The sequence below is a fragment of the Lepidochelys kempii genome, chromosome 20 (assembly GCF_965140285.1).
Source record: "Lepidochelys kempii isolate rLepKem1 chromosome 20, rLepKem1.hap1, whole genome shotgun sequence".
In the NCBI taxonomy this organism is placed as follows: domain Eukaryota; kingdom Metazoa; phylum Chordata; order Testudines; family Cheloniidae; genus Lepidochelys; species Lepidochelys kempii.
Window position 1 is genome coordinate 427,261 of NC_136399.1, and position 17,415 is coordinate 444,675.

Here is a 17,415-nt window from a genome sequence, read left to right on the forward strand (position 1 = left end):
TGCCCTTTCATCTGTAAGACTGTTCCCTTCTTTGTCTTGAATTGTGTTAGCTTTGGTCCATCTTTCCTTCGTCAGATCTTTTACAACATGGAAGGCTTGGCTGTTTTATTATTGATACGCTCTCCAATTTTAGAGTATTGTTTTTCAATCCATATCTCCTTGGCCACCTTCATTCCTTTCTTGATCTTTCTGCCAGTCGCTCTGTATTTATCAGCTTCCTCAGTGCTGTTCTTGTCTCTCTTAAGTTCTCTTCTATTGTCCCATATATGTAGTATTTCATTTGTGACCTGTGGTTTTGGTCTATTCTGTCCCCAGACCACACAGATTTCACGGGGAAGACCAGCGTTTCTCAAATTGAAGGTCCTGACCCGAAAGGGATTTCGGGGGGAGGAGGGGGGGGTTGAGTATTGCTACCCTCCTGTGCTGCTGCTGGTGGTGGTGCTGCCTTCAGAGCTGGGTGACCAGAGAGTGGCTGAGGGCCCAGCTCTGCAGGCAACAGCGCAGAAATAAGGGGGTCATACCATACCACACCATACCACCCTTACTTCTGCACTGCTGCTGGCAGCGGCTCTGGCTTCAGAGCTGGGCTCCCGGCCAGCAGTCGCCACTCTCCAGCTGGGGTCACACCACACCATACCACCCTTACTTCTGCACTGCTGCTGGCAGCGGCTCTGGCTTCAGAGCTGGGCTCCCGGCCAGCAGTCGCCACTCTCCAGCTGGGGTCACACCACACCATACCACCCTTACTTCTGCACTGCTGCTGGCAGCGGCTCTGGCTTCAGAGCTGGGCTCCTGGCCAGCAATCGCCACTCTCCAGCTGCCCAGCTCCGAAGGCGGCACCGCAGAAGTAAGGGTAGCAGTACTGCAATCCCCCCACCCCACACACACGCGCGCTCCCTTTTGGGTCAGGACCCCTACCATTACAACACTGAGAAATTTCATATTTAAAGAGCTGAAATCATGAAATTTGCTATTTTTAAAATCCTGTGACCATGAAATTGACAAAAATGGAATATGAATTTGGTAGGGCCCTAGTTATTTACATTGAGTTTTATAAAACTACCTAAAACTCAGTGGAATTGGCATTAGACAAACAAGGTGGATGAGATGATAATTATTGTAGCATCTTCTGTTGGTGAGAGAGATAAGCTTTTCAGTTTGCACAGAGCTCTTCAGGTTTCAGTCTCCAGAATTTGTGTGGGCTACCAACAGGCTCCATCTGAGTCTGCCAGACCTGAAGAAGAGCTCTGTGTAAGCTCAAAACTTCTCTCTCTCTCTCTGTCACCAGCAGAAGATGATCCAGTAAAAGATATTTTCACCCCCCTTGTCTTGCTAATAGCCTGGGACCAACACAGCTACACTAACACAGCATACATGGGTTTGGCATGACACATGAAAACGATTGCTCTCACTGCTGCTTGGAAGCTGCAATTAACTAAAATTGTCTGAGCAGTACATGTTTGTATTACAGGTTGTATAGTGCTTCAGAGAGAATCCCTACATCATTCCTGTAAGGGAGAGATCCTCCCTGGCTACAGGTTAGGGAAACTGCCTTGCCCAAAGGCAACCTTCCTATACCTCAAACAGTTGTTGAATGGCAGCACTGGGATTAATGTAAAGTTCTTGTGTCTAAGTCCTGTCCTCAGCCCCATTCTCAGAGTCAGTATATTGACCCCTTCCAGCAAAGTATAAATGTTTTCTGAAGAAAATGTAAAGGGGTGTGTGGTTTATTGGTCAAAGCGAGAAAGTCAAGACTGAAAGGTCCTCTTCCTGGTTCTGCCACCTGGGACCTTGGGTGCAAGTTACTTCACTTTGATAAAGGAAACATAATCCTCAGGCTTGAGAGAAACAACTGTTTTTATTATTTTAAAAGAAAAGAAAGGTATGAGTGTTCCTGTCTCTGAGCCCTAGCGGCTTAGTTCTCAGATGTCTCCTTAGGCATGTTGATACTGAGGCCTGCCAGTTGCTTCAGCTATCAAAGCCCACGTGCTTCTTACCAACCCTCCCAGGCCTCTGCCCCAAGTAGCTCATCCGTAACCTTGCACTACTTTTCAACCTTATTTATTGGCTTGCCTTGTGGCAACCATCAGTCTCTGGGCTTTCAGATGAAATGTTCCAACCCACAAAGGCCTCTGTTGTCCCTCTGTGTCCCCAACACATTTGCTGGCTCCAGGATCAGCCTTGTGCTCTGAATGGCAAAACCCTGCCTCCTGCACAGTTTGTCCCTTCAGTGTAAATGCTGTGCTTCTCTCTGACCTCTTCGTGCCTTTGGCTCTGAGGCACTGATACTTTGTGCCACTCAAGCCAGCCTTCACTGTGACTGGCGGGTGCCACCCCAGGGCCCACAGCAGTAATGATCCTCCCTGCTGGTCTCCCATGGCCCTCAAAGCGCTTTGCAAAGGTGAGTAAGGGGCAGTCTGGGAAGGGCAAGGCGTGTTGAGGGGGAAGGCAAGGACCCTCCTCTCCCTTCTCCTGTGTCTCCACTGCCGCCCCCCCGCCCCCCAAAGAAGCTGGCCCGGCGAGAGGCGCGACTTGCGGCCCCTGGGGGCGGGGTTCTCTGCCGGGGGCGGGGCCCACCCTGCCTGGGGGGCGTTAAATGCCCCCCGTCCTGGTGGGGCGGCGCAGTCGCCGCCTGCCTCCCCTTCGCCGACCATGGGCGGCCGGAAAGTCTGTATCGTGGGCTCCGGCAACTGGTGAGCATCCCCGGGGGCCGCGTCCCCTGCCGCCCCTGGAGCCGAATCCCGCAGCCGGCCGCGGAGCCTGCGCTTGGGGCGGCCGTGGGCGAAGCCGGGATTCCCGTCCGGGGCGGCGGGTCCCAGCCGAGCGGGTCAGGCCGAGCCCTGGCTGCCCCGGGGCCGCCCCCTGGCCGGGGTTGGGGGCTTTGCGCCCCGCTGCCTCGGAGCCGGGCTTGGATGCGCGCCCCCCCGCGGTCTGCCCCCTTGTTCTCTGCCCCGCCGGAGCCCTGCCCTGCCCTGCCCTGCCGCCCCTGGGCTCGGGGTTATCCCCGCACACAGCCAGCGGCCCCGCCCCATTCCCTGCCCCAAGTGTCCTTAGCCCTGTTAACCCCCCGCTCCTTCGACCTCCTCCTTTGACCCCCCCCCCGCAGTGGGTCTGTGGGGTGCCCTGGGGCCCTGCCGGGGGCTCTGGTGGGACCAGTACCCGGGCGAGTGCCAGCCCTCCCCACCACCAGGGAAAAGACTCAAGGCAGGGGACTGGCATCCAGTCCCCTTTCTGTGACCGTGGCCAAAGCCGGGGGCCTTGCTCTGCCGGGGCCATGTGGGAGAGCCCGCGCAGAGATTCTGCTGCTTAGGACCCATTGCCCCTTCCGGTGCCTGATTGTGCTCTCCCTCTGTGACACCCGCCCATACATCTGCCTCCTCTGCTCCCTGCAGGGGCTCAGCCATCGCCAAGATCGTGGGCCGCAATGCAGCCAAGCTGGAGCAGTTTGACACCACGGTGAACATGTGGGTATTTGAGGAGGAGGTGGGTGGGAAGAAGCTCACCGAAATCATCAACACGCAGCACGAGAACATCAAATACCTGCCAGGACACAAACTGCCGCCCAATGTGGTGAGTCCAATATTTTTTTTTGAGGGGGGAGACACTATTTCACCAGTGGGCAGGCTCTGTAGTCACATCAGGTATAGGCTGGGGAGATGCATGGAAGGTTCCTGGTGTTTCACTACCACCTTTTGCTCCGAAGCACATGGAGGCTGAGGGGTTGCAGCCAGCTCTGGGCTGGAGGGCAGCAATCGAACATTGCACAACACACTGCAATTGGGCAAAGACCTGATGAGCAGCTATCCTCAGGTTCCAAAGCTGCCTGGATCTCCCACTCAGCTCCCCGGGAAGCACAAACTAACCCTGCTGGAATGAAGTGATTCCAGGCCTGATGCTTAGACTGCTAAGCCACCTCTTTCCACTGCCAAAGCACATGCCAACCGATACCCCAGGAACACCTTCATGGGCCACTGAAATGCAGTCAGTGCTGGGGTGGGCCCCAGCAGCTGTTCTCCAGCACCTAGCAATGTCACATGACCTCACAGGCTGGGAAGAGGCAGAGACATGTCTCCTGTTGAAACTGCTGGGAGGATTGCGGGGGAGCTTGGGGGCAAATGCCTCCCTCTCCAGCCACAGCAGAGCCCCGAAATGCAGCTGTGGATAGAGGAGCTGGCTTGTGTCTCTCCCAGCAGAGTGAAGATCAAGGGGGGCAAGGCCTGTTTTCAAAGGCTTGTCTCCGTGGTGACGGAGGTAATAAATAACTATCTGCTCCGGAGTCGTCTAACTGAGCTGGTTCCCTGAGGCCAGGACACAGAGGGAATGGCTTGTGCAACCCTTGTGGGGACGGCTCCTGTTCAGTTACTCATTCATGCAGTGACCTTGCCCTGTGCACCCTGCACTGTGGCCCCTGGCTTCTCTTACCCCATGGAGCCCCGCTCCCCTCCCCGCTGTTTGGCTGACCCTGTTTCTCACCCATGCGCATGCTCTACCGCAGCCCTGACTGATGCAACGGGTGCCCTAGTTGCTCCTCACACCATACTGGATGGGAACCGCGCTGCATGTCTGGTTGTGCTTCAGGGTGTCAGGCCTGCGAAAAGCCCCCGTCTCTCCAGGGGTCTGTGGTGTTTTAGGGGCAGTGACAACCATGTGCCAGCAGAGGAGCAGAGTTAAACCCAATTAAGACCCCCAGATAGGTGTGTGGTCTCCCCATCCATCAGCCTCATCTCCTGTCCCCACCCCAACCTCCCTGTCCTCTTGGATGGCCTCTCTCTTCCTGTCCTGGCCATAGGCTGAGCCTTCCTCCAGGTGGTGCTGTGCCATAGAATCATAGAATATCTGGGTTGGAAGGGACCTCAGGAGGTCATCTAGTCCAACCCCCTGCTCAAAGCAGACCAATCCCCAATTTTTGCCCCAGTTCCCTAAATGGCCCCCTCAAGGATTGAACTCACAACTCTGGGTTTAGCAGGCTAATGCTCAAACCACTGAGCTATCCCTCCGCCCGTCTTCAAGCCCTGGTTGCCTCATTGGACCCTGTCCCAAAGACCCTGCTTGAACTCTAGGATTGAGGGGAGAAGGTCACGTGGCTCCTGACTTCAGGTGGGCTGTGTCCTTGCAGAACATGCTTCCTCCACAGGGGAGCCTCTGGCAGCCCCCATTCCCCACATTACCTAGTAATGCCCAGGGTTTTACAGGCCCCTCCTGGCACTAGGTAGCAGCTCTGTGACAATGGACACAGCTCCTTGGTGATGGGCCCGTTCCCCTGCAGGTGGCGGTACCAGACCTGCTGACGGCCTCAGCTGGGGCAGACATTCTCATCTTCGTGGTGCCCCACCAGTTCATCGGCAAACTCTGTGAGCAGCTCAAGAACCATGTGAAGAAGGAGACCATCGGGGTGTCGCTCATCAAGGTGTGAGCGGGGAGCAGCATCTAGATGCTGAGCCTCTGAGCCTGGTTCACAGGGGTGGCTCTGTGCGCTGGTTGGCAGGGCATGAGCTGGGTAGGGAAGGGAGCTGGGTTGTAGCAAGAGGGGGCCAAGTCTGTAGGTGGACAAGGAGCTGGGGAGGAAGAGTCTAAGGCATTTTTCACCTGGAAACTGGGTTTCATGGGTATAACAGGCACGTTCAGGCCACGGCACGGAGGGGAGCAGCAAGTGGGGTAACTCAGAAGGAATAGGAACAGGGTACTTGACTGTGCGGGGGGAATACTGCTATGGCATTGGGAGAGGGTGTGTGGGGTGAGGGGAGATTATGGACCAAGCATTGGGATTGGTGGAGAGATAATGGGGCATGGGCGTGGGGGTTAGGGCACTATGGAGACAATAGAGATCATCAGGTGGGAGACCGAGGCATGACGGTGAGCCATGGGCCAGGGTTTAATGCAGGTGGGGCACAGGAGACCCAGAGCGCAATGCAACTGAGGGAGCTTGGGAGATACAGGGCATCCAACCCCCTGGGGCAATAACCACTGCTCCTGGTTGCATTGCAGGGGGTAGATGAGGGCCCAGAGGGGCTGAAGCTGATCTCGCACGTTATCCACGAGTGGCTGGGCATCGAGATGAGCGTCCTGATGGGGGCCAACATTGCCAATGAAGTGGCGGAGGAGAAGTTCTGCGAAACGACCATTGGTAACGAGCCAACCCCCCACTGTTGCCCCCTCAGCCTGGAGCCAGGGAGGGGGCAGGGCTAGAAGGGGTTAAAATACCCCACCCTACTCAGGGGCTCTACCAGTCTTCCCTCCCAGGACAGGGGTCCTGCCTGCTGCCCACCCCAGGCACAGGGCTTGGGCTGGGGGTTGGCAGGGAACCCCTGCAGGTGTCATGCTGAGGGAACTGATGCCATTGCTTAGTTGGGTGGCGTTAGAAAAGTGACTCTTCCTCCCCAACCCATCCCTGCACCATCGGGGTGGGTCTTTGAGCATCAGCCAGCTTCACCAGTATGACTGTGTGAATTTTCTGGATTTTCTGGCTTTGCACCATTGGCAAGGGGCACAAGCCTCTTGACTCCAAGGGGGCTGGAGCCTTGTGGGGGAACTGAGCAGAGGCCATGTGGCATCATGTTAAGGGAACTTCTGGTGACACTCTCCCAGTCTTCCATTATCAGTAGGGCAGCTGGAAAGCTCAGCTGATGACAGGCCCGCTGTGTGGCCTGTTTGTTAAACATAGAAGCAGCCAAGATCAACAGAGTGGCTGGCTGGCTTGGGCACCTCTTCCGTTCATGAAATTCAAAGGTGGCTTTGGCTTTAAAAGCAGGCAAGACACGGCAAAGGGGGTGGGGGGAGGCAGACTGGAATGTTGTAAACCCATCATGCTCTTAGTCCTAATCACGGGGGTGCCTAGCAGCCAAAGCCCCTTTGTGTTGGGTGGTGCACAACCACACAGACAGTATCAGTCCAAGAGCTGGCAGGACTGAGGACCATTTTCATGGCATGGGTGCATGTCAGTTATATCTTGGTGGATGCACCAGAGGCTTGGAGTTGGTCAGGTCTCCTGGGAACTATTTTGGGGATATTACTTTATCTAGCATTGCAGCCTGAATGTGGCACTTTCCAGCCATGCATAGCAGCCACGTCCTTGCCCTATGGGGCGCCACTCAGGCAAAATGCAGACAGCAGAGGAGCAGTGTTGCAGCATGAAAACGAAGAGGCTGAGCTGGGTCTTGTACCATGTTACATTCATGGGTTTTTTTAATTTAGGGCAAAAATTTCAAACCTGGATGCTTGGAGTCAGGGTCACCCAGGCCACACCTGTGGCTCACCCTTCGTTTGTATAGTGCCCAGCAGTAGGGACCCCGCCCAGATCTGGAGAGGCAGTGTGGGGGTTATGGTCATACAATACTATGCATCCGGTCAGGGTAGGATTGTTCCCTGCAGCATCTGTCACAGCGTATTAAGAGCAACTTGGGTCCAACCGCCGTTATGGCTGTACAGGTCAAAGCCTCCATTGTGCATCCCTGGGGAGCTGTTGGGGGATTAGAGCGGAGAAGCAGTGACCCAGTGCAGGTGCCTCGCCCCTTGGGGGTCTGTTGTGTGTATTCGTGTTTGTTGCCCCCACGAGGAGATGAGTGACTCACACATAAAGGTGGCATTCATTCAACTCAAGAGCAGGCAGGGAAAGCCAAGCACGTGTTGTCTCTAATTAGGTCTCAGCATGTTAAAGTCATGAGGTGCTCTGGGTATAGGCTCCTTATTAAGTCAAAATCGTGATTCTGTCTCCAGTTGAATTAGCAACAGGGCTCTGCAACTGCTTCATGTTCCAGTAACATTCATCAATCCACTATGAGGGTAAGAGTTGAAGCCTGGAGCAGAGGGACAAGGGGCATAGGTTGGGGTGGCGGTGGGGGGAGCATTTAGGGATTTGTAATGTCAAACAGCCAGGCTGTGGTTCCCTTTATCACTGCAACAGCTGCAGACTCCACACCCCTTGCTGCTGTCAGCCCTTGATAGACCATCTGTCTCCCATGATATCCCAAGGCCACCAAGGCTAACGACTGATCCAGTCTGTGTTTGTCCAGCATCCATGCAGGAGCTTTGCAGCAGGTTTATTTCTCCTTGCCTGTCGATGCTTTCCTCGGTCAACACTTTGAGGACTTTCCATGAGGGCACTGTCTGTGCATGTTCAGGAGTGCTGGATGAAATTCAGAGGGACCCCACAGGGGTTGGCTCACGCTGCCTGTTGGCCTGGCAAGACTTGGATTTAAATTATATTTGGAGGGTAGGGCTCATGCGCTGCCCTTCTGCCCCATCCACTCAGGGAGTCTCAGAGCACTTCACAAGCATTAAGCCCCCCGCTCCCAGCAGCCCACAGAGGTCACTGTTGTCCCCACCAGGGCCGGCACCAGCGTTTTTGCCGCCCCAAGCGGCAAAAAAAACCAAAAAACTTGCCGCCGAACACAGTGGCGGAGTGATGGTGCGGCCGCCGAATTGCCACTGAGCGTGAAACGTGCTGTGACGGAGCAGCTGCCAAATTCCTGCCGCTGCCGAGGGCAGATTGCTGCCCCAGAGCCCGATTGCCACCCCTTTACATTTGACTCCCCAGGCACCTGCTTGGTTCGCTGGTGCCTGGAGCCAGCCCTGGTCCCCACTGTGTGTCAGTTTCCCCATCTGCACCATCTGGTTGTTACTATGATGTGTCAAACTGGGTTGCTGGAACCCTGGGAATGGAAACCAGGAGTCCTGGCTGTTAAGCCTTGCATTTAGCTGATCAGGGTGAGATACCATGTGTAGCAGCTGGAGTTGTGTTCCTGTATTAATGATGTGTCCCAGAGGAGGGAATCCTGCTCCGGAAACCTGCACCTCTGCTTCCTTTTGCAGGTAGGACCCTGGAGTCCTTTTGTGGAGCCTCAGCACAGGGGCTGGACCAGTCCATGTGCCATCTCTGCTGCCCTAGTGTAGATAAAACCAGATCCCTCCCCACTGCTCTGCAAGGCCCCAGCTCTAACACCTGGCAAGAGGGGCTGAGCTATCAGGAGTGTGGAGGCATGCGTTTATCTCCCCTACTGGGCAGGTTGGAGGTGGGCACAATCCTCTCCAGGGTGTCTGCCAGTAACGCTGCTCCCCTCCCTCCCCACCTTTTAGGCTGCAAGAACCTGGAGCATGGGCAAATCCTGAAGGAGCTGATGCAGACGTGCAACTTCCGGATCACTGTGGTACCGGAGGCTGACACTGTGGAGATCTGCGGGGCCCTCAAGGTGCATGAAAGGGCAGGGCATCGGGTTAGCAACAGGCCTGGCCTGCCATCTCTGCAGGGCATTTAGGGAGGCTAAATGGAGAGGCCCAAGCTGGACTTTGGCTGGGTCACCACTGGCACAAAGCATCATGGGAGCAATGGGGAGGCCTCAGTGTTACACCAAGTCCAGCAGCATGCCCATGCTGAGACAAGTGGACATAGTGGGAAGGATGCCACCTAGGTCTCCCATCCAGGTGCTGGCCTGATCCACTCCTGCTTAGTTGACACTCTGAGCAGGAGGAGCAGGTATGGGCCCTCAGGAAGGTGCCTTGATGCTCCAGGAACATGCAGGCAGCTTGTGGCACTGACAGGGTGAGCCCTGCTGGTAACAGGCTCCTCTGGGCTGTCATCCCCCCAGAACGTCGTAGCTGTAGGGGCTGGTTTCTGTGATGGCCTGAGCTTCGGGGACAACACCAAGGCAGCTGTGATTCGCCTCGGGCTGATGGAAATGATTACCTTTGCCAAGCTCTTCTGCAAAGGCCCTGTCACCTCGACCACCTTCCTGGAGAGCTGTGGGATCGCCGACCTTATCACCACCTGCTATGGTGGCAGAAACCGCAGGGTGGCTGAGGCCTTTGCCAAGACTGGGAAGGTGCGTGCCAGGGTGGGGAACATTGGTGACATCAGGGACCTGAGCCTCCTGGTCTTTTGTGGGAGGAGGAGGGATGGGGCTGGGCAGTAAATGGGCTGTAGCAACAGGTGCCCTGTCCTGGTGGGTCGGAGCCCGGTGGCCTAACTTTCCTGGTGAATCTGGTCAGCACTCACTATCCCTGCTGCATTGGCTCAGCCAGTGCTGAATGCTGCAGAGGGAAGTGTAACTCCTCCACACCCATAATTGGACAGAACTCTGCCCTGACACAGCCCTGGTGCACAGCTGTGAGCCTGTAGGTCAGATCCAGGCGGTGGCTGCTCTCTGCAGCCCATTTGGTCCTCCCCTGTGATGAAGCTTTCCGAGCTGGGGAAGGAAGGACAGGCTGGGGGCCGGGGGCTGCAGGTGAATGGGCCCAGCTCACCTTGTGGTTGGGTTGTATTTGGCTTGTTTAGTCCATTGAGCAGTTGGAGAAGGAGATGCTGAATGGACAGAAGTTGCAGGGTCCCCAGACGTCCGCCGAGCTGAACCACATCCTCAAACACAAGAATCTGGTGGAGAAGTGAGTGCTGTTGCCCCTCCCCTTGGCCTTGCCCATGGTCTCCCTTGGAGCCCCACCTATGAGTAGGTCGGGCTCTCTGGCACATCCCAAGCCTTAGCTCTGCACCCACATGTGTAGTAGAAGTGGACCTGCCCCAGAGTCTGGATTGTCTGTCCCAGAGATCAAGGTCCTTGGTGGAGACAGAGGGTCAGCCTGCTAACTCCGATGAAATCCCAGCAAACCACCAGTTGGGCAGCTGGATGGTGACAGCAGCTCATTCCTCGTTAGCTGATCTGGCGCTTTGTCCCTGCGTCAGTGTCTCTCTTGTTGCCCATATAGCTTTTGGAGTTCGCCTTTCTTAGGCTCCCAGGCCGCGGTGTTGTCAGGCACTATGGGCAGTGTCTGCCATTGTCACCAGCTCCTGCCTTCCAGTCTGGTTCCTCATTTATGAGCCGCCTGGGTAGGTGCCTAGTGCATGTGAGGACAGGCCTGCCTGGGGGCTGCACATCAGCTGCTCTGCATGCTGGATTGCAAAACTGCACCCTCCTTGCCTGATATGGGAACAGGAGCTCCAGTCTCCTGCAACCACCCCAGCCATGGTGGCTTTTTAGAGCAGGTGATGCTGCTCTTCTCACATGTCAGGCCAGGTAGAACTGGTGCTAAACCCAGAAGAGATCATCTTGGTGCAGCAGTGACTTGCCAGTTACCTCTGAGTGCAACCACAGGGTCCTGACTCCTGTGTGTGCAAAGCCAGGCATGTACCTTTGCAGATCTCGTAAGCTAAGTAGGGCCATCTTGGCCAAGACCTTGGAGGGGAGACCTGTGGGAAAAGCAAGGTGTTACATTTCTGATTTAGTAGGAGACACTCTTCCCCCTGGATTGGTGTTGAGCCCCAATGCCCAGCAGAGGGGTTGGGGGAGGTGTCACCTGTTGAATGAGGCACCAAATGTCTGTGGTCATTAAGATCTTGTGGCACCGAGAGCTAATGCCAGGATCGGGGCTGTGCTCTATCAACGTCCGGTCTGATCTGCCTCTGTAGTCTCGGCTGGATACACCAGTCTTCATTTCCTGCCCCAAAGTGCTAAGTGCTGGTAAGGAAAAGATGTGGGGTGCAGGGATCCCTGTTGTTCCTGCAGCTGATGCTACAGCGGTTGAGACTCTGTATGTATTAGAAATGGATTTGCCACCATCAGTGCTGCATAGTGCATCACTTTGTCCATCTGCCCATAGGTTCCCCCTCTTCACTGCTGTTTATCAGATCTGCTACGAGGGCAAACCCGTCGCTGACTTCATCAACTGCCTCCAGAACCATCCTACCCACATGTAACTAGGCCTGAAACGGGGAGAAAGCCACTGACGGAGCATGAGCCTTCATGTACAGAGACAATGGATCCTCCATGAGCCATGGCAGACCATGAGTAAGGGGGGGTCCTTTCCATCTCCCTGGGGCTGGGTAGCCCTCAGCCTGGCGATGCTCTCTTGATTCTATATGGAGGCACCAAATTGAACTCCCTCCTTCTCTGGGGTGTCTAAAATTTGCTGGCCCCCAGGATATCCTCCTTGGGGAGGACATGGCATCATATTCCTCATCAGTGATGCAACTGGTGTTGTTCACTGTGCGGCTCTTCTGGGCTTCCTTCGTGCGCTGTCTGTAGATGAAGCATTTGGAGGTTGCTTTGGCTGTGAGGACCGTCTACTTTTGCGCACTGTATCCCTGACAGGGGCTGCCTGGCAGGGCAAAAGTCCCTTGTTGTCTGCAGCAGTGGTAGTTTGTTACTATTTTTTTTAGCTTACCCTCCCCGCAGCGAGGGACTGAGAACATGTGCGGACACCTGCCAGATTTTATCTGTCCACTGCCAAACTGTTTATGATTTTAAAAGGGATCATTGATCCTCATTTGTATAATCAGCCCCAGGGCATAGGAGCACCTGCACATGAAACACTGCTCCCCGAAGTCTCTTCCATTGCCTTGGTTCCAGCCCAGCCCTGACTGTGACACTGCCAGGACCCAATCAAACTGGTGAGGGTGAAGTCTCATTTTTGTGCCAAGATAACTCCACAGGTGTCAAAAGGCAGTTTCCCAGGGCTGTGTCCACTGCAGATTGTTAGAAGCAGCCAAAGGAAGTTCTTTGGCCTTTTACTCTGCAGCTCAAAGCAAACCCCACTGGATACTCAGATTCCTGAATCCTCTCCTGTCCCCTGTGACTCTTGGGCCACTCTGCCTTGCAGCTCCCTGTTGTGTCCCATGTAGCTCTTCGTCCCTTCTGAGCTTTGTGCAGCTCCTGTCTGGCTAGTGCAACGAAGGGACTCATGTCCCTAAGTCAGAACTGAAATGGGCTCCCCTACCTGGATGGGTGGGTTGCTGGCTGTGAATGTTGTTAGCACTGCACCTTCCTGAGCAATTGGGCCAAGCTGCTTTTAATCAAGAAATGGGCTGGACCTGGAACAGCCTCCTGGCCCCCAGAGCATCTGGATTCTGTGCTTTGGGCCCGTCTCTGCTTTTACTTGTGTGCCTTGGAGGCTGCACCCTCCCTGATGTTCCTCTTGCTCTTGCCTGTGGGCTCTTGACAGGCCCAGCTAGGGAGGCTGAAGCTGTCCACTATAATAGGGGCCATCAGTTGTCAACTGAGCTGCATTTCCCTGGAGTAACCCCTGACCTGGAGGCTGTGGGAGGGGAGACATTCACCAGCACAAAGGGGAGTTGGGGTCCCTGTTGACTTTCAGTGGGCATCAGGCACCTTGCTGCCCTATTTGCCTTTGAAAATGGCCCCTCAGCTAGCAAACCTGTTACAAGCCTGTCTGAACCCTGTCACAAAGCTGGATAATTGCTTGCTACAGCTTCGCAAGGTTGTGGCCTCCCAGTGCCCCAGGCTGGGCTCATGGGTGTGAGTGAGCAAAATGCTCTCCCACCCCCAGCGCTGGATTTGCCTGGTGTCTCTGGCTGGCTGAACATGAAAGTACTTTGATTGTGAATGTTTAATTAAAATAATATGGGGACATGAAAAAAACCTCAGCCCCCAGTCTCTGCAGTCTCATTCTGCTGGTGCTGGCTGGACCTAGGGCCAGTGCGAGGCCAGACTAATGCATCCCCACCGTCCCTTCTGGCCTTAAAATCTTTGTGCTGTACCCCAGAGGGATGGTATAGAGCCCCTAGCGGAGGCAGGTACAGCTGAGTGGCAGGGCTGGCTGCAGGGTTCCAGTTTCTAACTGGTGCCTTGGCTGACTGCTGTGATTCCATTTCATGCGCTGGATGGGATGGACCCAAAGGAACTGGGGCAATTGAGATCTTGCTGCCTACAAGGGATTGGGCGGAGTCCTAGGATCCTGTTTCTGTGTCTCTCCATAAGTGGGACCCAGGGGTGGGGCGGGGGAATAGGGCTGGGACCCTGCAGTAAGAAGCTTGTGCAGCTGTAACCCCAGAGCCTATTTCCACAGGCTCCCCTGACATGCTATCTTGCTGGTGTGTTCCTTGAGGCTTTATTCTCCATGCTGTTCTCCCCCAGGACCGCTGGTTCCTCTTAGCAAAACTTGTCCAAGTACCTCCAGCTGGGTTGCCTCCCTGTAAAACACACCTTGTCCTAAGTGAGCTTTCCAATCCCCCTCCCACCAAGCTTTAGCCAGGGGAACTTAATCTGCTGATACTACTGTCACTCTTGTGCCTTTTATTAGATGCTCATTCTCTCCAGATACCCTCTGACCTTTAGACTGAACTGACTGTATAGAAGGCTGCCAGCTTCAGCCTCCTCCCGATCCTGCTGGAGCTACAGAGAAGAGAAAGAACCTTACGCCCCTGCACCCTGACACCAGTCCTGGTGCTGGCTTTCTGCTCCTATTGCCTTGGAGATCTGAGAAGTCCAGCTCCTTTTGCATGAGGTGCTTCTATCAGAGATCCCGCATTAATATGCAGGAGGACTCTCCCACCCAGCCACAGCTGAGTCCCAGCGTCTCCCCCAGAGCAGTCTCTGAATTACTCCAGCCTAGGCCCATTGCAGGGTGGGAGGGTCTCTGAAATGCTTCTCACCCTGCCCCATAAGCTGCTCTCCAGTCCCCCTGCAAGCAGGCTTCTTACACCCTGACCTTGCATGCCCCAGATCCCAGAGGTCCAGATATTGCAGTGCCTGATGCCAGGCTGGCAGGGTGTGTGTAAGGATGTGGCTGCAGCAGCTTCTTTTACAGGTAGGTGCTTCCTGTATCCCCCAGGTTGCCTTGTCACATCCAGTAGTGGAGGGATTTTTAGTAGCGAGGGCTGAACTTGATGTGCTAGCACTGAGCAGCTTTACCTAGGATTCAGAGGAACAGCCGTGTTAGTCTGTATTCGCAAAAAGAAAAGGAGTACTTGTGGCACCTTAGAGACTAACCAATTTATTTGAGCATGAGCTTTCGTGAGCTGATCACATCACATCTGATGAAGTGAGCTGTAGCTCACGAAAGCTCATGCTCAAATAAATTGGTTAGTCTCTAAGGTGCCACAAGTACTCCTTTTCTTTTTACCTAGGATGTGGCTAGCTTGGTCCTACCATCAGACTTCACTGCAGGTGTGACAGAGCCCAAATCCCCTGGGGCAAGGATGGGCAGAGCTTGTCTCTGAGAGCCTCACTGTTCGTGGGGAAAAGCTCCCCTCCCCTGCCCTGCCCAGCTGCTGGAGGTCACTGGCTATAAAAAGTCTCCCCTTTGCCATTTGGAGTTATGTTCTGCAGACACAGCACACGTCAAAGGGCACTCTGGATGTCAGTGCGGCTCCAAGAGCTGCATCTGTTCTGATCCCAGGTGCAGGGGGGGGGGGGGATCTTTACTTGCCAGCAGACCCAGAAATGAAGCAAGCAGGGAAGCAGCCTAAGCATTTCCACTCTCAGTTTGTCTGTGGCTGCGAGGGACTTTCAAGTTGGAGCAAACTTTTATGAAGCCAGCACTAGGGTGCTAGCCCTCAGGCTGCAGGGCTAGCAGCAGTGAGCATATATCCTTGCTGCTGGCCCTTTGGAGGAGCTCAGTCGGCATCCTGGCAGCATAGCAACTGTGGGTGCTGTGACGAAGCGGGACTGTTCTTAATGTTTCCTCTGAATATTGTGGGGATGCCTCAGTTTCCCCTATGCAGTTCTTAAGTATCTAGGGGGTGGGATAAGGGTGTATGATTGTTGCAGAGCCCTAGAGGGCAGGTGTGTGCAGGGGTCTGGACACAGAGAATGGCCGACACCCTGTTTCCTGGCAACTGATGGCCTCGCCCTTCCACCCTGCAAGGTGAGATCTAAAGAGTTGGAGAACAAAGGAATCAGGTGACCTCCTGGCCTGGGAAAGGGACAAAGCCCAGAGGAGGAGGGGCTGGAGGGAGTTTCAGTTTGGGGCTGGCTGGGGACATGCAGTGAAGGGCAGACGGAGTTGTCTGGCTCACTGCCCCCCAAAATGGACCCAGCTGAGGGGTCCTGTTCTCTGCACCTACAAGCTCTGTGTTAGACCATGTTCCTGTCGTCTAATAAACCTTCTGTTTTACTGGCTGGCTGAGAGTCCTGTCTGACTGCGGAGTTGGGGTGCAGGACCCTCTGGCTTCCCCAGGACCCTGCCTGGGCGGACTCGCTGGGGGAAGAGCGCCATGGGGCAGAGGATGCTGAATGCTCCGAGGTCAGACCCAGGAAGGTGGAAGCCAGGGGAGCTGTGTGTCCCGCAGACAGGCTGCTCCCAGAGAGGAGACTCCCCCAGAGTCCTGCCTGGCCTCGTAGGGAGCAGTTCCAGAGCATCGCCTGGGGACTCTGTGACAGGTGACAGGTGACTTGTGCTGTGTTATTGTGAGAGGGACACCTGTTCGGCGGTAAGCAGGCTGCAGCCTCAACAGACCTGCTGCTGTGCAAACTTACCTTAGGGGAATACAAGTCCCTTGTCCTCTTTCTCCTCCCCAATACATCTAATGTGAGTGCTGTGAGGGGCTCACATGAACAACAGAAAGGTGAGTATGGGAGGGTTTCAGAGTAACAGTCTGTATCCACAAAAAGAAAAGGGGTACTTGTGGCACCTTAGAGACGAACAAATTACAAGGACTCCTTTCCTTTTTATGGGAGGGTTGCGGACCACAGGAAAAGCACGGTATGCTACTGTGTGCGGGAGACAAGCAAGCAGCTCATGTCACACGTGGGGGGGGCAGGGAGTAGCAGCTCATGTCACACTGGGGGGGGCAGGGAGTAGCAGCTCATGTCACACGTGGGGGGAGCAGAGGGGGTAGCAGCTCATGTCAGACATGGGGGGGCAAGGGGTAGCAGCTCATGTCAAATGGGGGGGCAAGGGGTAGCAGCTCATGTCACACGTGGGGGGGCAGGGGGGTAGCAGCTCATGTCGCGGGGGGCAGGGGGTAGCAGCTCATGAACACATGACTTACGAGGAGAGGCTGAGGGAGCTGGGATTGTTTAGTCTGCAGAAGAGAAGAATGAGGGGGGATTTGATAGCTGCTTTCAACTACCTGAGAGGTGGTTCCAGAGAGGATGGTTCTAGACTATACTCAGTGGTGGAAGAGGACAGGACAAGGAGTAATGGTCTCAAGTTGCAGTGGGGGAGGTTTAGGTTGGATATTAGGAAAAACTTTTTCACGAGGAGGGTGGTGAAACACTGGAATGCGTTACCTAGGGAGGTGGTAGAATCTCCTTCCTTAGGTATTTTTAAGGTCAGGCTTGACAAAGCCCTGGCTGGGATGATTTAACTGGGAATTGGTCCTGCTTTGAGCAGGAGGTTGGACTAGATGACCTCCTGGGGTCCCTTCCAACCCTGATATTCTATGATTCTATGTCACGGGGGGGGGGGGGCAGGGAATAGCAGCTCATGTCGCGGGAGGGCAGGGGGTAGCAGTTGATGTCACGTGGGGGGGCAGGGGGTAGCAGCTGATGTCAGACTGGAAGGGCAGGGGGTAGCAGCTCATGTCACACGGGGGGGATCAGAGGGGGTAGCAGCTCATGTCGCAGGGGGGCAGGGGGTAGCAGCTCATGTCACGGGGGGGGCGGGGGGGTAGCAGCTGATGTCACGCGGGGGGGCAGGGGGGGTAGCAGCTCATGTCACGGGGGGGCGGGGGGTAGCAGCTGATGTCAC

General features: G+C 55.1%; 1 protein-coding gene across 2 annotated transcripts; it reads left to right on the forward strand.

The window, feature by feature from the left end:
- Positions 1–831: 831 nt before the first annotated feature.
- GPD1 (glycerol-3-phosphate dehydrogenase 1) lies at positions 832–12,115 on the forward strand. Of its 2 annotated transcripts, none has more exons than XM_073319052.2 (8): positions 832–2,693; positions 3,393–3,570; positions 5,267–5,407; positions 5,986–6,124; positions 9,073–9,185; positions 9,582–9,815; positions 10,268–10,374; positions 11,584–12,115. In XM_073319052.2, exons 1-8 carry the CDS (start codon positions 2,653–2,655, stop codon positions 11,678–11,680), a joined length of 1,050 nt encoding a protein of 349 aa, XP_073175153.1. In that variant the 5' UTR covers positions 832–2,652; the 3' UTR covers positions 11,681–12,115. The 2 variants fall into 2 exon arrangements, with proteins under 2 accessions (XP_073175153.1, XP_073175154.1); XM_073319053.1 differs by having other exon boundaries at positions 1,183–2,401.
- Positions 12,116–17,415: the final 5,300 nt, after the last annotated feature.

Coding starts and splice junctions, on each gene's coding strand:
- GPD1 (XM_073319052.2), top strand. CDS start 2,653: ATGGGCGGCCGGAAAGTCTGTATCGTGGGCTCCGGCAACTG. Junction 3,571..5,266: donor ACAAACTGCCGCCCAATGTG/GTGAGTCCAATA, acceptor GTTCCCCTGCAG/GTGGCGGTACCAGACCTGCT. Junction 5,408..5,985: donor TCGGGGTGTCGCTCATCAAG/GTGTGAGCGGGG, acceptor GTTGCATTGCAG/GGGGTAGATGAGGGCCCAGA.